Source organism: Capra hircus, chromosome 22, assembly GCF_001704415.2.
Source record: "Capra hircus breed San Clemente chromosome 22, ASM170441v1, whole genome shotgun sequence".
In the NCBI taxonomy this organism is placed as follows: Eukaryota; Metazoa; Chordata; class Mammalia; order Artiodactyla; family Bovidae; genus Capra; species Capra hircus.
The window spans coordinates 44,027,735-44,049,735 of record NC_030829.1 but is presented as its reverse complement, the minus strand read 5'-3'; the positions used below and the strand labels follow the sequence as shown (position 1 = coordinate 44,049,735).

General features: G+C 43.1%; 1 protein-coding gene across 2 annotated transcripts in view; it reads right to left on the bottom strand.

Moving 5' to 3' along the window:
* Nucleotides 1-22,001, bottom strand: part of ARHGEF3 (Rho guanine nucleotide exchange factor 3) — a 311,339-nt gene that overhangs the window by 195,971 nt on the left and 93,367 nt on the right. For both annotated transcript variants that reach the window (XM_018038210.1, XM_018038211.1), the window contains exon 3: nucleotides 11,835-11,901. In XM_018038210.1, coding sequence (XP_017893699.1) covers nucleotides 11,835-11,901 — 67 coding nt within the window. The remainder of the gene's footprint in view (nucleotides 1-11,834; nucleotides 11,902-22,001) is intronic.

Below are 22,001 nucleotides of genomic sequence, written 5' to 3'. Positions count from 1 at the left end.
GAAAATCAATGTTCCTAATTGGTGCATCCCCTCAGTTCTCAACATCACCATCCCCTCCCATGCCTTCAAAGAGCATGATGGCCTTTCAGAAGTGATGAGATCACTGCCATGATATTGTTTGCATAGTAAATGCTAAATTTGATTGGAACAAAAAATAAAAACCTCCATGAAAAGTCATAAATGCAACAAAACACAAAGAAATACTGAGACTGATTCTTGGGTCACCTCCTATTTTAAACCCCTGACTAGAAGACCTAAATAGACATTTCCCCAAAGAAGACATATGGATGGTCAATGAGCACACTGAAAGATGCTCATCACCGCTAATTATTAGAGAAATGCAAATCAAAACTACAATGAGGTACCATAGTCAGAATGGCCATCATTAAAAACTCTGCAAATAATAAGTGCTAGAGAGGGTATGGGGAAAATGGAACCCTTCTACACTGTTGGTGGGAGTGTAAGTTGGTGTAGCCACTAAGGAAAACAGCATGCAGGTTCCTCAAGAAACTAAAAATAAAGTTGCCGTATGATTTACCAATCCCACTCCTGGGCACATACTCTAATAAAACTCTAATTTGAAAATATATATTCACCCCTACGTTCATAGCAGCACTATTTATAATAGCCAAGACATGGAAACAACCGAAATGTTCATCAACGGATGAACAGATAGAGAAAATGTGGTATATATATGCAATGGAATCTTACTCAGTCATACAAATGACAAAATAATGCCATTTGCAGCAACATGGATGGCCTGAGAGATTATCATACTAAGTGAAGTCAGAAAGAGAAAAACAAATACCAAATGATATCACTTATATATGGAATCTAAAATGCAACACAGCTAAACATAGAAACATTTCTGGCTTACGGACAGAGAGAATAGTTTTGTGACTGCCAAAGAATGGGTGATGGGGAAGGAAGCACTGGTAGTTTGAGATTAGCAGCTGCAAACTATTATATACAGAGTGGATAAACAACAAAGTCCTACTATATAGTGCTGCTGCTGCTGCAGGGAACTATAAATCAATATCCTGTGATAAACCACAATGGGAAAGAATATGAAAAATTAAATATATATATATATAGCTGAATCACTTTGCTGTGCAGCAGAAATTAACACATTGTACATCTATAACACTCCAATAACATTTTTTAAAAATAAAATAAAAATAAAACTCCTAGCTCCAATATTACCCAACGGTAACAGAATTAATAACAGCCATTTCACAATGCAATTGTCCAGGATCTGCTATTATTTCAATTAATCCAGAGGACTATTACTATGCCTTATGTCTTATGAGCAGTTTATTCTTGCTCCCAGTTCAGATTCTGAGGACTGAAAAAAAATACCAATAACTAAAAGGACTACTTCTAGCTAACATGGAAAAAAAAGGGGGGTTAGAAGTTTTGTTTATTTGACAGTCAGACCCTGGGCATCAGGATGATTACCCTTTACTATGGGATGAGAGATGGGGAAGACTGCTGTAGACAAGAACTGTTTTATCTGCCGGGTGTCTCTCCCCTTCCTTTGGAAACTGCCCCTTCGCTCCCATGTTACTATGGTTACCACAGGAGCCAGTAGAGCAGAACTACACAGTGTGGCCACAGTGTAGATTGGTCTTGGAGTATCCACCTGACCCAGGCTGAACCAATCAAAATCTTCCCCACCAGTGATTTTGGCTCTGAGAGAGAAAAAGCTGTCACTCTGCAGATGGCTGCATTTCCACAGTGTGGAGGAAGTCAGTCTGCAGAGAAAATGTAGCAAACAGCAGAGGAATTGGGAACCCTCATGGGCTTCAGGTACTGCTTCCAGGGAATTCTGAGATCCTGCTGCATTCCATGAACTATCTGGAGACCTCTATAATTTTTGAAACTCTCCTTGTTTAAGCTAATTTGAGTCGAATTCTATCACCCGCAAGAAGATCTCCTAAATAACCTAAAAGACCACAGTCAAACGCATCTTTTACCTTGTATAATTCTGGAACAAAAAGGGAATAGCTGAGTTGACAGCTGCATAAAATAAACAAAGGCATCTATAAATTCTGTCTCTGAAGTACAGAACCTGCACAAGCCACCGTCCCCACAGACCTCACATACGGCCAAAAAAGAAACCACTTCTGAGTCTAAAAATGAGCTTCAACGTGCCTGGCATGTTTTTGGTGTCAGCACACTGAAGACAACATGGGCTTTTCCTCACAGGTGTCTTTCACAGGATGCCTTCTCCACCGTCTGAAGGGAAATGAAACAAGAAGACTAAGCGGAAATGAGAGACAGTTTTTCGTTTCGAAGGGGCACCTCACATCAAAAGGCATCTATTATAAACTCAAAATGGGTTAAAGACCTAAATATAAGTCATGACACCATAAAACTCCTAGAAGAGAACACAGGCAAAACATTCCCTGATATAAATCGTAGCAATATTTTCTTAGATCAGTCTACCAAGGCAATAGAAATGAAAGCAAAAATAAACAAACGGGACATAATCAAACTTACAAGGTTTTGCACAGCAAAGGAAACCGTCAGTAAAACAAAAAGACAACCTATGGAATGGGAGAAAATACTTACAAACAGTGTGAACAACAAAGGCTTAATTTCCAAAATATACAAGCAGCTCATATCATTCAATATCAAAAAAATAAACAACTCAATAAAAAATGGGCCAAAGATCTAAATTGACATTTCTCCAAAGAAGACACACAGATGGCCAAAAAGCACATGAAAAGATGCTCACTATCACTAGCTACCAGAGAAATGCAAATCAAAACTACAATGAGGTATCACCTTACACTGCTCAGAATGGCCATCATCAGGTAAGACTACGAACAATAAATGCTGGAGAAAATACGGAGAAAGGGGAACCTTCCCTACCATTGTGGGAATGTAAATCGGTGCAGCCACTATGAAAAACAGTATAGAGATTTCTTATAAAACAAAAAATAGAGCTATTGTATAATTCAACAACTCCACTCCATGAAAGACAAAAACTCTAGTTTGAAAAGATACATGTACCCCAATGTTCATAGCAGCACTTTTTACAATAGAGAAGACATTGAAACAACCTAAGCACACATCAACAGACAATTGGCTTAAGAAGATGTGAGAGAGAGAGAGAGAGAGAGAGAGAGAGAGAGAGATAGTTGATTACAATATTGTGTTTCAGGTGTACAGTAATTCAGTTTTATACATAAAACTAAACATACACACACACAGTAATACTACTCAGTCATTAAAATGAATAAAATATTGCCATTTTCAGCATTATGAATGGACCTAGAAAATACTGTATTTAGTGAAATGTCAGAGAAAGATATATATGATATCATTTATGTGTGAAATCTAAAAAATAATACAAATGAATATATATACAAAACAGAAACAGACTCACAAACATACAAAACAAACATGGTTATCAAAGGGGAAAGATGGGCAGGCAGGGATAAATTAGGAACATGGGATCAATAGATACATACTACATAAAGTAGATAAGCAACAAGGATTTACTGTTATAAGCATAGGGAGATACATTCAACATCTTACAATAATCAATAATAGAAAAAAATCTAAAAATTATATATATATAACTGAATCACTTTGCTACACACTTGAAACTAACACAATATTGTAATCAACTCTACTTCAACACTTTGGGCTTCCCAGGTGGAGTCAGTGGTAAAGAACCCATCTGCCAATGCAGGAGACGTAAGAGACACGGGTTGAATCCCTGGGTCAGGAAGATCCCCTGGAGAAGGGCACGGCAACCCACTCTAGTATTCTTGCCTGGAGAATCCCATGGACAGAGGAGCCTGGTGAGCTACAGTCCATGGGGTCGCAAAGAGACGGACACAACTGAAGCGACTTAGCACACCCATACTTCAACAAAAAAAAATAAACAGAAACAAAAAAGTTCAAGGGAGCAGAAGGTAACTAAAAGGGATTTGAGGTGATGAAAAGTTAACCACAGAACTGTCCCTTGTTTCTAGCACTGTTAAAAAGATGGTCATGCCTAAACTTTCTCTGAAATCAAGGTATGTATAATCAGCTTTCTTTGAGAAAGGCAATAGGCTCCCATTGCCTGGGAAAAGCCCATCCCAGGCTCACAAGCTGGCTCTGCCACTTACCGTGGCTGTTGACTTCAGGCAGCGGGCAGGTGTGCGCTCCGTTTCCTCATATTCGAAATGGGACAGGTACTATCTACCACGCAGCACTGCCACAGCCTTGCTTGGAGCTGAAGTTAAATAATGCAGGTAAAAGTACAAACTGAGGCTGCGAGAAAAGAAAAAGCCATGCCACCTTCTTTGGCAAAAGAGAGGTGAGGCCACAGTAAACGCTGAAGGGGCGAGGTGAGTTTTGAGTATTAGAGACTCTGTCACTCTAACAAGCTGTGAATTTTGCAGCACTGCAGCCTGATCTTCAAGAAACATTCACCTAGGGTTTGCCAACTTCCTTCCAAACATGGGGCCTGGGGGTGGGTCAGGCCGCCTGGAGCAGGCACAGGACCTACTGTCTGGAGATGTGACTCTACTCCTAATTCTCTTTGAGCCTCACCAGCATTATTTCCTGTCTGTCGAGAAACTGGACTCTCTTCCGTGATGGTACCAAACTCTTCCTTGGAGTAGGAGGTTCTTAGTTAAAATAGCATTAACTGTGCCAGGGATATACCCAGAAAGTGCCAAAGAAGAGAGAAGACTAATAGGCAACTGTAAATGCTCGGGGTGTGGGAGAGAAGGCCCAAAGTCCATGCAGGAAGAAGTCAGGGGTAGGCTGGAGAGAAGGGGCTCACAATGGGCCAGCAAGCCTATGTAACAAGCATCCCTTTCAAAGGCCAGTAAGAGCCATTTTCAACCCCGGCAAGATGAATAAACCTCTACTGGTTTTGAAAGGCCTTCAAATCAATCTTTTTACAAATGTCTCACATACCTAACTGTACTTTCTACCATCAGAACTATAGCCATAGATACATGGACTGCAGAGCTCTGAAAGTGTGGCTGAAAATAAATGAAGACTTTTGCCCTAAAACATGACATACTTCCCAAAACCTGCACTAAATTTCAGGCATCCAGTGACCCCTCAAATATCTGGACCTCCCACACCAAGAAGGATTCTCAACTCACCTCCAACAGTGCCAGGGGCTGCATGCATGGATGGCCGCATGTTACCCATGCCACGTAACAAAGGGATCATTTGAAAATATGAGTGTTTACGACCTGGTCTAGTGACCTTTTGTTTTCAATCCCTGTTAAGCAGCTCTGTCATATGCCTCCTACTCTGACGTTGTGCTTTATGATAAAATACTTTGTTTACCTACACATCTACTAGATGCTACGGTACGTGAGTGAAGACTGTGTCTTATTCAATTTTGTGTCTTTGTTGTTGAATGAATGCTCTTTAACCTTTTATTAACAACAACAACGTCTTCCTTGGAGCAAATGTCCCTTCCTCACTTTCAGCGGCTCCAGAAGAACTGCCAATCATGAAACTCTGTCAACCCAGCTCCTTCAGAGGAGCACGTGACCAAGGTCTGTCCAGTGCTCTTGACCACAGCCGTTGGCCAAGGTATAACTATGTGAGCGGAACCAGGGCAATCAGAGTCCTATGGTGGGATTTCACATCGGGACTCTGGAAACAAAAACTCCCTTCTGTCTGGAAACGTGTGGCTATTTGTGGTCATCACTTCCTTCCAAAACAGTGCATGTGCAGTAGGAGAACATAAGACCAAAACCTCAAAAGGGACAAAGCTGAGAGAGTATACGTGGATACAGCTGTCCCTGAAGCCTATCCATCAGCTTCTCTCGGTTACATGAACCAATAAATTGCCCTTTCCACTTGCACTTGTTATAATTCTGTTTCTATCACTAGCAGCCAGAAGAGTCCTGACTGAGACACTAAGCCTCATTTTCCTCAACTGAACATGAAAAGGCTTGGGGTACGAAATTGAGGGCTTCAGTGGTAAAGAATCCGCCTGCTAATGCGGGACACACAGGAATCACAGTTTCAATCCCCGGGCCAGGAATGTGCCCTGGAAAGGGAAATGGCAACCCACACCAGTATTCTTGCCTGGGAAATCCCATGGACAGAGAAGACTGAAGTCGCAAAGAGTCGGACAGGATTTAGCAACTGAGCACACACAGGCACATACACATAATGTTCAAAGTCTCTTCCAAAGCCTCAGAGTTTAGACATTTCTTACCAAATGGTTTCAGTTCAGTTCAGTCGCTCAGTCGTGTCCGACTCTTTGCGACCCCATGAATCGCAGCACGCCAGGCCTCCCTGTCCATCACCAACTCCCGGAGTTCACTCAGATTCACGTCCTTCGAGTCAGTGATGCCATCCAGCCATCTCATCCTCGGTCATCCCCTTCTCCTCCTGCCCTCAATCCCTCCCAGCATCAGGGTCTTTTCCAATGAGTCAACTCTTTGCATGAGGTGGTAGGTCTTGTTACATATTTTCAAGTTAACTACAGGCAATGCCAAGTGTTGTGGTCCAGAGATTTTCACATTTCTAGGATGTGTTTCCTACCTGACTCTGTCTCTGTGACTCTCTGTCTCAGCTTACTAGAGGAGCTGCAGTGAATATTCTCACAATAAAGGGTCAGAATTCTGAACTTTACAATGCCCCAACCATACCCAGTTCAAAAGCATCAATTCTTCAGCACTCAGCTTTCTTTATAGTTCAACTCTCACATCCATAAATGACTACTGGAAAAACCATAGCTTTGACTAGATGGACCTTTATTGGTAGAGTAATGTCTCTGCTTTTTAATATGCTATCTAAGTCATAGTTTTTCTTCCAAGGAGCAAGCATCTTTTAATTTCATTAAAGTCATTAATGAAGTCATCAGCTGAAGCCATTATCTGCAGTGATTTTGGAGCCCCCAAAAATAAAGTCTCTCACTGTTTCCACTGTTCCCCCATCTATTTGCCATGAAGTGATGGGACCGGATGCCATGGTCTTAGTTTTCTGAATGTTGAGTTTTAGGCCAACTTTTTCACACTCCTCTTTCACTTTCATTAAGAGGCTCTTCAGTTCTTCTTTGCTTTCTGCCATAAGGGTGATGTCATCTGCGTATCTGAGGTTATTGATGTTTCTCCCAACAATCTAGATTCCAGCTTGTGCTTCATCCAGCCCAGAGTTTCTCATGATGTACTCTGCATATAAGTTAAATAAGCAGGGTGACAATATACAGCCTTGACATACTCCTTTCCCCATTTGGAAACAGTCTGTTGTTCCATATCCAGTTCTAACTGTCACTTCTTGACCTGCATACAGATTTCTCAGGAGGCAGGTCAGGTGGTCTGGTATTCCCATCTCTTTAAGAATTTTCCAGAGTTTAAAGCAAAAGTAGATGTTTTTCTGGAACTCTCTTGCTTTTTATATGATTCAGTAGATGTTGGCAATTTGATCTCTGGTTCCTCTGCCTTTTCTAAATCCAGCTTGAACGTCTGAAAGTCCACGGTTCACGTACTGCTGTAGTTGACTTGGAGAATTTTGAGCATTATTTTGCTAGCATGTGAGATAAGACCAATTGTGCGGTAGTTTGAGCATTCTTCAGCACTGCCTTTCTTTGGGACTGGAATGAAAACTGACCTTTTCCCGTCCTGTGGCCACTGCTGAGATTTCCAGATTTGCTGGCATATTGAGTGCAGCACTTTCATGGCATCGTCTTTTAGGGTTTGAAATCGCTCTACTGGAATTCCATCACCTCCACTAGCTTTCTTCGTAGTGATGCTTCCTAAAGCTTGCTTGACTTCACATTCCAGGATGTCTGGCTCTAGGTGAGTGACCACACCATCGTGATTATCTGGGTCATGAAGATCTTTTTTGTATAGTTATTCTATGGATTCTTGCCACCTCTTTTTAATCTCTTCTGCTTCTGTTAGGTCTGTACATTTCTGTCCTTATTGTGCTCATCTTTGCATGAAATGTTCCCTTGGTAGCTCTAACCTTCTTGAAGAGATCTCTAGTCTTTCCCATTCTATTGCTTTTGAACTGTGGTGTTGGAGAAGACTCTTGAGAGTCCCTTGGACTGCAAGGAGATCCAACCAGTCAATCCTCAAGGAAATCAGTCCTGAATATTCATTGGAAGGACTGATGCTGAAGCTGAAACTCCAATACTTTGGCCACCTGATGCAAAGAACCAACTCATTGGAAAGGACTCTCATGCTGGGAAAGATTGAAAGCAGGAGGAGAAGGGGATGACAGAGGATGAGATGGTTTGATGGCATCATCGACACGATGGACATGAGTTTGAGTAGGCTCTGGGAGTTGGTGATGATCAGGGAAGCCTGGCATGCTGCAGTCCATGGGGTCTCAGAGAGTCGGACATGACTGAGCAACTGAACTAAACTGAACTGAACCAGATCCAGAGGAGCGGACACAGGGTAAGACACCTCCCAGGGTCTCACCTCTCTGAGGGTCCTGCCTTCTTATTCTCCCCATCCTGTTCTGGTCTCACCTGTGATTTTCCTACCATAACTGTCCCAACCACAACCGTCCTCCTGGCTTCTCTCCTTGAATGTATCTGTAGCATTCATGTTCTGGTGAGAGACGGCACAGCACCACCCCTGGTCAGGGAGGGTAGAGAAAGTCCAGGCGGTTTTAACACCCAGGGCCTCTGTCTTCTTAGAGGAGCATGGGAACCAAACGACACAGCCAACAATTAGCAGCAGTAACTCATGAAAGGACTGAACCGCTTGGTACATAGAAAAGATCTGTCATCCAGGTGTCACCAGCCCTTCCTGAGGCTCTTGGCAGCCAGAAACTCCAGCCAAAAAGAGGAAAACCACAAATGCAATTCCTAAGGCTTTAAGAAGTCAAGAGATCTGCAGTGGATCTAAAGGGAATGGTTACCATACACTCACTCCGCAAGATCTTCCTTAAAATTATTGACATTTTGAAACATCTCTCTTTTCCCAAAATGTCTGTTTCTTAAGACATTGACCACTCCCTCTCCCCGCCTCGCGCCCTGTCCCATGCTCCCTCCTTGGCCCTCATGTGTCTCCAGCTCACTTCTCATTTAGAGCCATGTGGTTCTTTCTCCTCTTGCCTTTTCCAGTCCATTTCTCACCATCTCTTACCTGCACCCCATCCCCAAACCCCACACATGTCCAGGACGTGAGAAAGTAACCCAGGCTCCTTCTGCTTTATGAGCTGAAAAGGAATGGAAATGCAAATGCCTCTAATGTTTTTCTCTGCCACATATATAAAAATGGGAAATTTGCTAAACCCTTTCCCTCCAAATCAAGAAGAAAATGAAGAGTTCATAGAACACATGTCTTGCCCGAGAAGAAACAGTCTAGCAGGCCTGAGCGTCACATTTCATTATAGAAAATGTATCAATTAGATAATGCCTCCCATGTTTTTCTCCTGGCTTCTGGGTGCTTCTCATTCTTTGGCTCCAATTACCATAACATGCTTACAGAGCTGGGAGTGGTGGTGTTCCCACTGGCTTGGGCTTTCTTCCACGCCCACTAGGCCATGGAACATTATGCTCCAAGGGACAGAGGGATGACTTTGGCCACAGAGGAATCTGGCAATTGGCCAGGCCCTGAACCATCTCCCTCCTGGTGTGGTCTTGAGGTCCGTTTGTCTAACTTTACCAGGAAGCCACAGGGGCCAGAAGAATCAAAGCAAAGACAAGAGACCAAGATAAACACAACTGACCTGACCATCTAAATTGACTCTAGTCATTTGGACACTTTTAACTCTTGGGGGAAATCTTATGAGCTGGCTATGAATTTGAAGGCTGATAGGAAACTGAAGTCAACAAAGCATTAGATTCTGTTATCTATGTGGTTTGAATTAGCCAGGGGCCAGTTGTCTGCTTGCTCCCCGGCAGCAAATTACTAGTGCTAAATGTTACCCCTACAAGGCTGTGACAGACAGAACATCCCTTAAACCAAGTATGTGTCCAACAGTTCCCTTTTCAGCAGTAAGATCTACAAACCAGACTTGAGCTTAAAAATTCATGAAACATTTTTCAAGGACAAACAGTTGAAGAAGTTTCAGCCAAAGGTAGGGTTATCAAGTTGTCTCAGCTTGCCCGGGACTGAAGTTTCCCAAGACTTGGGGCTTTCAGTGCTAAAGCCAGGACAGTTCCAGGCAAATTCTAGATGGACCTCAACCCTAGTAGAGGCTGAATCAGAAGGAAGGGGGTGGTACACTCAAGGGAAGGTAGAGAGGGAGAGAAAATAAACACCTTCAAAACAGTTCAACTTCTCTTTAGTTCAAAACCAACTATAGATGTCAACCATGTCAAAGTGTGTACAAACTATTTTTTCAAGAAAGGGTTTATGGCCAATGACTTTGGGAGATGCTCCACGCAAACTCCATCAGCTCTCCTTCACATGGTCTCCATGCACATCAACACACTGAAGGCTCTGAGAAGTCCTGCACGGTGAACATACCTTAATTTGGTGCTCTCAGGGTATCCCAAGTCTGTTGCAGCACACAAGCCTTTTTTTTCACTTAATGTTTATGATCATCCAACTGAACACACTTTGAGAAATGGGGGTCTTGTTCACAAAACCATAACCAACTGAGGAGGTACATGACTTGGACTCGGTAAGACACACACATCTACTTAAGAGGCTAACACATTTCTCTTTGTATTCAGTTAAAAGCATATTGAAAACTGAGCTAAAAGAGAGCCACGATCTGTATTTTTAAAAGACATTTGGGGAAAATGATTGAGGTGTATGTAGGATATTAAAGATGTGCTGAACCAGTAAAAACACTGCTGAAAGACTGAAGAACCTGAAACATAATCTAAGTGAATTTTGTGTCAGATATATGTGAGAGATTTATTTATTCATTCATTCCATTTATTCATTCACCTTAATTAAGCATGTATGTTCTAGGCACTGTGCTAGGCCCAGAGATAATGCAGTAATAAGAGAAAGTGATAAGGTCTCCAGTGCTTGGGGCTTCCAATCTTAAATGTCACTACATGTTAACTAACAATCTTTTAACAATGAGAAAAAGAACTACAGGGATCCACAGGAGATGCCTCTAGGTCAGATTTAAGGGGGGGACACGATGTGTTCCCATGGAAGGTGATGTCAAAGATTATACCCAATGGATGAAGTGGGTGGGCCAGTCCAGCGTGTGCAGGAGTGTGGTGTCATGCAGCAGGAGATTGTTTTGGGCATAAGGTACAACGTATGCAAAGGCCTGTTGGTGATACAGAGCTCAGAGCATACTCTACACTGGCAAGAGTCCTGTTCCTGAAGTCAGAGCTAGAATTCATTTTGACATTCAGATGGGCCACTTTGGCTACTATTATTATCCCTATTATATAAAGGAGGAGAATTTTGCATCAAGCAAAGGTTAAATCTGACCCTCCCTACACCTCTAAGGGTCTAGAGCTTTGTGACTGGGAGAATTCCACGATTCCCTTCAGCATCTAATGTTTAAAGCTTACAGATCCTCTCTCCTTTTGTAAAGTAAAGCTCCCCACAAAGTCATAAAACTACATATGAACAGACAGTATATTTCTGATTTCTTTTTCCTTCACTCTGCACCTTTCTTGTTCCCCCAAAACAGCCACAGTGCCCACTTCATCAACCTTGACATCTCCTGGCTTCTTCATAAGATGCTTCTCGTAACCCAGCACCTACAGAGCAGGCAAACATCACTGGGTACTTACTGAACCACTTGGAGTTTTTTAATTAAACCATAGGCGCTGATGCAAAGATGACTTCCCCAGGTGGTAAAGCACAGAAGCTTGGTGGAGACTTGGCTCGTAAAGTCCACCTCAGCTGAGTCCTCTTTGCAGCACCCAGAAGAGGACAAGTAACCGGTGGGATTGCTTAGGGGAAAACACTTACCCCTCTGAAATTCCAGGCTTTAGGAGATGGAAACATGGGAAAGTTGTTCTGCCGCTGCCGTTTAGGCCTGGAAGAGGACAAAAAAAGAGATGTACTCGTTATTCAGAGGAAATCACCAGTTTCAGATGGAGTTTCATCAGAAGGAAAGATGCTTGCAGAAATGAGGTGGCTGGAGTTTTCTACAGCTCAGCAATCTTGAGCAGCCAAACACACTCTAGACTCCTTCCCAGGCCCCCGGGAGGAAAGTTCCAAAGTCACTGAGAAAAGTCAATCCCTCACCTTTAAAATATAAAGGAAAATTTAAAAGAAAATCGAAAGTCTAAACTGGATGCAATTATAGAGCCAGACCAAACTCCAGTCTTTACTTTTCACAAACGGAAGGCTCCCAGAGGGATGTCATCAGGTGATGTTTGTAGCTTCGGGCACAGCCAGGAACCCTCCCTTGTCGCTTGCTCGCTGGGGAGTCCCTGCTCCTCCACACAGGCCACACTTGGGCTCCCTGGACTTCTAAAGGGACAGTTGACAGGACAACTGTTAAGCAGCCACTGCCTAACAAGTCAGAACTGGCTTCCTTGCCTATTAATCTCTCCCCACGAATCAAGCTCCTTAGATGTAACAGAGGCAGGTTCAAGTCGGGTCCACACAAGTGGCAGGCAAACGGTACAAAAGAGGAAAGATGCGGGAAGGGGGCTGGGAGGCCGCAGACACACCAGGAATGCCTTACTTCTGTCTTGTAAAGTGAATTCAATTTTGTGACTGCAACATACCCACAGGAACATGTATTGTGACATTTTTATGGAGCGGCGGACACGACTGAGTGACTTCACTTTCACTTTTCACTTTCATGCATTGGAGAAGGAAATGGCAACCCACTCCAGTGTTCTTGCCTGGAGAATCCCAGGGACGGGGGAGCCTGGTGGGCTGCCATCTATGGGGTCGCACAGAGTTGGACACAACTGAAGCGACTTAGCAGCAGCAGCAGCAGATAAATGACTCCTCCCCAAAATGCTATGTCTATCTATATGGATAGTCAAATGCTGTGTTTGCTTGAAGTACTTTACTGAAAAGCATCCGTGCAGGAGGTCCACCCTGGACTCGCCCTGAGGGTTAGTCACTGATGTGCTGAAGGGCGGTGGTGCTGGCTTTTCACATGATACTCAGCCCTCTTCTTTGACCTCCCTGCCACAGTGAGCAGGAACGCAAGGTAGGATGCTTGTGGTGACCACAGCACAGGCTCTACAGAAGGTCAGGCCTGATAAAAACCTGGACTGGCTCTGCCATACCAGAACGCATCATGTCCACCCCGTGAATCAGGCAGAAGACATAAACAAACAAAACACAAGGTAAGTATAATAACAGCAGCAGCTGACAGGCACTGAGAACTTAAAACAGCGTATGCTGAGCAGTTACTGTCACCACTCTCCACTGGGAGCTGGGCTTCACTGTTGCACCCATTTCATAAATAACAAAACAGGGACCTAAAAAACTATTCAGTGACTTGACTCTCACCACACAGGTGAAATCAGGATTCTGGTCTCAAGTGAGTGATCTCAAATCCCACAGCATTTTGTTAGCTGTGTGACCCTGAGCCCGAGGTTGAAGCTCTTGAGCTTTCACATTCTTACGTGCAAAACAGGAGAGATAATACCCAGCGCTCAGAGCCAAGACGAGAGCAGGGCTCTGACTCCGGTGTTGTCACTGCTCAGTTCTCAGCAGATGTCAGCCCAGTGCCCACAGCAGAGCTGGGACAACTGGCTGAAACAGATGGGAACTCCCGCCTGACGTGTCTTTGCATCTAACCCCCTTCTTCTGTCTCACCCTCCTCCTCACCCACGCATACAATGGAAACCTAGGCTAATAACTTCTCAAGACAAACAGAGCAAATGTGGGTGGTTATTTAGATTTAATACTCTTCTCTTATTAGGTACCATGTTGGTCTCAGCTCTTCTGAAGAGATATTTCTCCCTTTAAAAAAAAAAAGCACACACACAAACAAACTTAGAACTGAACAGTACTTCTCCCTGGTTACCGTTCCCTCTCCTCCCAGGTTATAATTGGGCTTTGCTCTCCTAATTACCCGATGAGCTTCACTGCTTCCAAAGCAACAACGTATACCAGAACATTCTGAGTCAGTGTGTCCCTGTTTCACACGCTGCAGTCCACAGAACACGACAGTCATGATAATTAACAGTGACGGAGTTACATGATGTGCCAGGGACTGTTCTAAGTATTCTGCCTATATAATCTAAATCTTAGAATAACAGGAAGATGGGTTCTTCTGCTGTGCTATGCTGCTAAGTTGCTTCAGTCGTGTCCGACTCTGTGTGACTCCATACCGGGCTCTCCCGTCCCTGGGATTCTCCAGGCAAGAACACTGGAGTGGGTTGCCATTTCCTTCTCCAATGCATGAAAGTGAAAAGTGAAAGTGAAGTCGCTCAGTCATGTCCGACTCCTAGCGACCCCATGGACTGCAGCCTACAAGGCTCCTCCATCCATGGGATTTTCCAGGCAAGAGTACTGGAGTGGGGTGCTATACTGTAATGTTAATACATTAAGTGGCACTACATATTACCATATTTTATACATTTACATGTATGGCCTTGCTGCTGCTGCTGCTAAGTTGCTTCAGTCGTGTCCGACTCTGTGCGATCCCAGAGGTGGCAGCCCACCAGGATCCCCCGTCGGTGGGATTCTCCAGGCAAGAACACTACACACATTTAAATATACAGTAATGGTAACTTCATATCATAATATGTTTTCACACAAAATTGTATATTATTATGGCATAATGGGGATATTACCATTATCCCATTTTAACAGACAGGATAAACTGAGGTCCAGAGAGGTTAAACCAGATACCAGAAGTGACATAGCTGGTAGGTGGCCAAGGTGGGATTCATACCCAGATGTGTTGGATTCCAGATTCAGGGGATGTAGCCCCTCTCAAACAGAGAGAAGCCCCACCAAAGAGGGCTTCCATGCATTTGGAAGAATGCAGCCTGGGGGTTCCTTGTGGGAGGGTAGCGGTTTAGCAGGGCCTCACACTAAGAGGCCTCATAGACAAACACAATGCACCAGAGCAAGTCCATCAGTCCAGGGCACTCTTGGGCAACGCAATCACATCCCCAGTGGCTGGGGAAAGTGCCAGGAAACCTACCTAGAAGACGGCTATCTCCAAATGCTGCTCTCCACCCCGGCATTCCACCACCAGCCAGGCTTCCAGATCATTCCCCTTGGCTGCAGCCCCTTTTAACAATCTCATCTGGCATCAGGAGTCCCCTGATAGTTTCCTTCTCTCCAGCCAAACACTACCACCCGCCTGGCCTCGAAGGACAGCTTCGGGGAGTGAAAGGCACCCTCCTGAGAGGGCTCCTTTAGGAAGCCCAGGGGAACGGGCAGGCATGAAGCACAGCGCCTCAGAAGCCAGCCAAAGCCAGGCGGGCACCACACAAGGCGCAACCAGTCCTGGGTGCGTTTCTTTTGTTTTACAGGCGACTTCTTTGCACTGCCAGCGAAAGTCCAAGGGAGAAACTGGCACTTGGTTTTACAGGCTTCTCAGATCCAAGCTACACTGGGGGGAGTTCTCTGTAGTATATGGGGTCCTCAGGCCCCTAAGTGACCCAGATCTGTGCACGGCACGTGCACACGTGGTTAGGAAGCACAGCCCACCCACGGATGTCAGGAGGGCCAGTGCTGACCAGGGATCGCCCAGGTCCACCTCCACCCTCCACAGAGAGATGGGGTGATGTGAGCCAGGGCTGGGCGAGCGGCAGGATAGAGACTGCAGAGACGGGAGGTGCAGATTCTTGACTGGAAGGAGGTTACAATCTTAGGAAAAACTGGAAAGAAAAGTTATAAACTCTCCACACTAAGGAGAGCTCACAGTAGATACAGAAACGCCCAAGGTAAGAGTGAAAACTCAGGAGTCAAGGTGCATCTAGGGAAAGATCTCAGATTCAGGAGTGTGCGTGGCTGGAATCAGAATAAGGTCAGGAGTGACAGGCCTCAGGGTTAGAAACAGGATGCATTTTCCCACCACGTTAAACAAATGTGACTCTCTCCCACCACCAGAGAATGATGCCTGCATCCACAGCATCTCCCAAGCGCCTGGGAGTCCGGCTGCTGCCACTGCCAGCTCTGTGGGGGCCGAAGTCTGGTGCTAAGACCTGGGGCTCCAAGAGTCCCTCCCTCCCTTTCTTGCTGGAGGACTTCAGCCAGGCCACCTACTTTCTACTCCCCCTGAGCCTCCACCTTCTCATCTGGAAAATGGGGATAATAATCTCTTTTTATAAAAATGAAAAATTAATGTGCTATAAAAAGGGAATAAAAATAGTTGATTTAAAAATAACAATGTATTATACAAATGTTTAGCAGACAGTCTGACATTTACTAGCTGTTCAAACTTGCTGTTATTATTGAGTCAACGTAACCAGTAAGGAAGATATCACTTGCCATTTTCATTGGCAAGGCTCCTGTCAGAGAGACAGTGAAATTTACAACTGAGTCTTACAAACTGTGTAATGTAAGTAAAATAAAATAAAGGCTTTAACGTGCTATGACTATTTTGTTAAGTGACAATAACATGGTCACAAATATGAACATAATGTAACTGTGAAAAGAGCCCTGACTTTCTACTGATATTTCCTGGTTTCCCACTCCCCTCTTCCTTTTCAAAGATTACCACCTTTGCCAGCATGTTTTATGTGTTGCAAATATTTTAATATCTTAACTGTCAGTCCAGAGCATCTTGCTAACAAAACTTTCCTTGAATTTCTTTTTTTTTGTTTTACCTCTCTCTCCATGAGAAGCTGTAGAATTACTAGGAAAACAGCTATACTTTATAAGAAAATCTAAAGCCAGGTATTTCTTATTCTGGTTGGACCACCGAAGATGTGGTGATTTCTTTCACTTAAATGTCTTTTTAGTTTCTGTTTTGAGTATATAATCAAGGATGGACTGGCAGGTGCTTACCCCAGTGAAGACCCAAGTCTTCCTGGAGAAGCTCATTCGAAAGAGTTTGCAAAATGGACATCTCATCACTTTGGCTTGTCTTTCTCTTAAATATAAGTAGAAAGGCACTACTTGGTACATGTTTCTGTAGCTCACTGACTCACACTCAGCCTCATTCCAGTCACGCCATGGCTGCAAGTCCAGCTTTTTACTTCCTGATAAATCATGGAAAAAAGAACTACAGAACCTCAGATTGCTCAGCTGGTTCAATCACTCAACACCAGTTACATCCTCTTTACAACAGTCCTTTGGGAATACACCCTGAAAGAGAGCCTTTTCTCCTTGGAGAACGAATCTGTAGCTCTTTATGTATAATAGACTCATTAATTTCTTTCCCTTTCCTTCCTGAGCACCTACTATACCCGCGCACAATGCCACATGTTAGAGAGACTGTGGCGAAGCAAACAGATCAGTTCCTACTTTCCTGGAGCTTGCAGAACCACCAGCCCAAAAATTGCAGGGGGGGGGCGGGGGGTGGCTGCTGTGGAGAGTGCAGTGGTAGGGAGTGCCAAAGGGCCTCAATCAAGGTTTGAAGAGCTAGAAGAAAGACTCGGCCAGGTGATGAGAAAAGGGAACTGCAGGCCAGGCCCCAGGAAAAGCATGTTCAAAGTGCAGGAGGTAAAAAACTGATCTTTGAAAAGATTAATCAAGCAGACAAAACTGGCAAAACTGATCAAGTTAAAAGGGGGCAGGGAGAACACTGCAAATACTATTATGGATGGAGGCACAGAACTATAGACAGAACATCATGTTAATGACAAAACACTGCTAGCAACGCCTCGACACCGTTAAATCTGAAAACTTAAAACATACATTCCTTCAAACTATGTAACTTATCAAAAATACCTCAAGGAGAAATACAAAACCTAAAACCTCAATAACTAATAAAAAAAATGAAAGAAAGCATCAGACCAGACAGTTATATTGATGAATTCTGCAAAACTTTCAAAACAGATCATTCCAATCTTAGCCAGGCTGTTCCACAGAAGATAAAAAAAAGAGTCCAGAGGTAAGGAGAGACAACACATCTGAACAACTGGAATTAAAAGTACGACAACTGAAATTCTGTGAATGAGGAAATGGATTAAATGAAGCTATATTCATTAGCTATACTCATTCCTATCAAATGGAAGACAACATAGAATTATATGATAATGAAAAATCTTTAAAAAAGAATGAAAATTCAAGTCACAGGAGATACCCATATGGTATGATACTATTGAGGAATGCACAAAGTAACACCCTGTTTATGGCCACGTGTTGTAGAAGTGTAAGACTAAACAGGCTGTATCAACTGCAGAAGGCAGCTTCCTTCCCTCTGGGGATGGAGAGGGGAAAGTGACTGGGTGGAGCACACATAAGGCTTCCTCTCTGCGTGGAATGTTTCCGTTATTCACATAAAAATTCTGAAGCTAACAGGGCAAAATGTTGCTGCTTATTCAATCTATATGGGGATACAGAGGTGGATATTATAATAGCTGATATTTTGCTATATGGGTGAAAAAGTGTAGAACTGAAAATAGTAATAAACAGGAATAAATCACGGCAAAGCTATGTAACAAAATCTCAAGCATCCATTAAGAATAGGTAAATCTAAATCCTCACTAGCAGAAACCTTAAAATATGGGAAATAAGACCCAAGACAACATGTAAACCCATTGAGGTTCACACACACACACACACAGACACACACACACACACAGAATCAGCAGTGTGTGTGCAGGGTGAGGGCCCTGGAAGAGCACACACCCGTCTGTTGACAGTGGCTGATGACATAGCTGGGGTGGGGGTTAGGCGGCATAAATGCAGACACTACGGTTTACATTATGTATTTTTAAATCATTACTATGGGAACCTATTGTGCACATAATGGAAATCATAATGATGTTTATAAAAAGGCCCTGACAGGTGGAGGAGGCGGCAGAGAGGCATGAGAGGAGGCGGAGCAGGTGCCAAGGTGGAGCCTTAAAAGCTGGGCTTGGGGGTAACGGGGTGCTGCTGAAATTGTAAAGTGAGGAGTGACATGATGAGGACTGCCTTTAGAAAGATCCCTGTGGATAAACTTGGAGACTAGGACTGACCGTCCCCAACTCTTTGAGAGAGATAAGCTTCATCTAAATTATATCATCTGATTGATGATTGTCACTTATAACTTGATTGCTACTTCTGTCTCGTGTATTCCTTGGAAAAAGTGTACAGATTTTAATTACGTTTTGTCTACAGATTATAAGATAAAGTGAAGCATGTATCTCCTGATGCTTTTTAAGCTGACCTGTCTTTATACTTAAAATGTCTTTTAATAGTAGGCTTCCCTGGTGGCTCAGATGGTAAAGAACCTGCCTGCAATGCAGGAGACATGTGTTCAATCCCTGGGTGGGGAAGATCCCCTGGAGAAGGAAATGGCAACCCACTCCAGTATTCTTGCCTGAAGAATTCCATGGACAGAGGAGCCTGGCAGGCTATACAGTCCATGGGGTCCCAAGAGTTGGACACAACTGAGCAACTCTCATTCACTCACTCAGGACTGACATATACACACTACATAAAATAGATGACTAATAAGGAATGGCTGTAGAGCACGGGGGACTCTACTCAACACTCTGCATGGCCTGTAGGGCCAAAGAATCTAAGAATAAACCAACAAAATGAGTGGATATGTGTATATGTATAACTGACTCACCTTGCTGTACACCTGTAGAAACTGACACACTAAATCAACTACACTCCAGAAAAAATTCTTTTAAAAAGAAAGATCCATCAGGCTACAGAGAGGAGAAGATAGCTGAGGGGGATCCAGGGTGAAGGCAGAGACCTACAGGGAGGCTCCTGGAAGCATACAGATCCACTGCAGCCTCTCTCGTGGGACCTCTTCAAGATTCTGAAGGCAAAGAAGTCAAGTCTGTTCAGACTTCTCTCCCATTCTCCACCCATGCGCCTGTTATTTTTAGCACTCTGTTCAATAGAAATATCATGTGGGCAACATATGTAATTTAAAATTTTCTATGAGTCACATTAAAATGGTAGAAAAAAAAAGCAGGTAAGTTTAATTTTAATAATACAGTTTCCTGAGCCCAATATATCCAGATAGTATTATCAGTTCAACATGCAATCAACAGGAGAAAATTAGAAATATTTTACATTTTTAATACCAAATCTTCAAAATCCACTGAGTATTTCACCCTTGCAGCACATCTTAACTGGCACTAGCCACGTTTCAAGTGCTCAGCAGGGACAGGTGGCATGTGTCTACCTTACTGGACAGCTCAGTTATAGAAAAACAGCACTTACAGTTTCAAAGAGCCTCAAACTTTGAAAATTCACTGCTCTATATTTCAGCAGTTAGTGACCACTCAAAACGTGTAAGCTGAGACCCACATTAAGTGGGACATTCTCCAAAAAGATATCTGTATCCATCTGAATTCAGAAACATTCAAAGGTACAAAGTATTTTTACAGAGGCTTTAGAGACATAGTCTCTAGAAAAACCAATGGAAATGATCTTTAGGTCACATGCCTACTTGAATGGAGCAACAAATGAAATTCCTTCCCAAATGGAGCATATCTCAAACAAACGTTTATGATCTGTTGCTAAATAATAAAGAATTGCTCTAACCAAACTAATTCCAAAATTAACTAAAAAGAAGAGATTGAAATGATTTTTAAACTCATGAAATTATTATATGTATAATTCCCCTTTTGTAAAACGTTTGTTCAGGTTTATTTACTCATTTATATAAAGGGGTTCTCTTTTCTGTTATTGATATGTAAAGGCTCTTTATATATTCAGGATACAGGATGAAGCAGAGTGTCTAGCACATAGCTGATACTCTAGTAACCATATTGAAAATATATAAAATTTTGATCAAATAATGAATGAAAATGGATAAACAAAACGTGGTACGCATGCATAAAATGGAGTGTTATTCAACCACAAAAAGGATGACATCCTGATACATGCTACAACATGTAACAATCTTGAAAACCTTATGCAAAGTGAAAAAAGTCAGACACAAAAGGCCACATACTGTATGATTCCATTTACATGGAATACCCAGGATAGGCAAATCCACAGAAACAGCAGACACGTGGTAGCCAGGGGCCAGGGTAAGAGAGCAAATGGACAGTGGCTATTTAATGCATGTACAGTTTCCTTTGAGGGTAATTTTTTAAAAGTTCCAGGACGAGATAATGGTGACATGTGCACAATACTGTGAATGTACTTAACGCCACTCAATTATTATAACACTTAAAACTGCTAATACTTCGTTATGTGTAGTTTACCACAATTTTTAAAAAAGTGAGGGTAGAGTAAAGCTTGTTGTTGTTCAGCTGCTAAGTCATGTCCAACTCTGCAGCCCCATGTAATATAGCACGCCAGGCTCCTCTGTTTGCAATTTTCAGGCAAAATAAAAGATACATATCTCATGGAAAAAATGCTCATGAATAATAATGCAAAGTAAAATGCTATTATATTAACTATTCCGGAAAAGGGAAATATGTAAATAAGAGGCAGGAGACCATTCTGTACAGCTTGGGAACTGACAGAAATGGCTTAGATGCGAAGTTTTACTGGTACCGTGAGAAACCAGCCCTACTAGTCTGTTTCCGAGGCACATATTTACGTGAATTATTCAACAATGATAAAAATTCCCACATCCTCTGGCTTTCTGTGCTTCCTCCCACTCTCCACCCCCAACTGGGTGTCTGTGCTCAGAGATTCTGCAGCGTTACCCATTCTGTCTTCTGCTCCCAGTTCACAAGCCATTCTGCTGTGCTGCTTCTTACACTGGAGCTTCCTGCAAAGCTAGTATCTTCCGGACAATTCTTCACGAGTGCAATCTTCCAGAAGACAGACTGCTATTGACAAATTTCAGTGACTCTCAGGTGGAGCCATCAAGGGACAGTTGGGCACAGTGGTTAAGAGCGCAGATACTGGAGCCATCTCTGCTATTCACCAGCTGTGTGACACTGGGCGAGTGACCTAACCTCTCTGTTCCTACTTCTCCCTTCTGTAAAATGGAGGTTATAACACTCTTCTACACAGTGCACTCATAACACGGTGCCACTGTGTGGATTAAATGAGTTAATGTATGTAGAGCTCTTTGTGCCTGGTACACAAAAGGTGCGCTTTAAGAGTTATCTTCCTTCTGGGTGATGA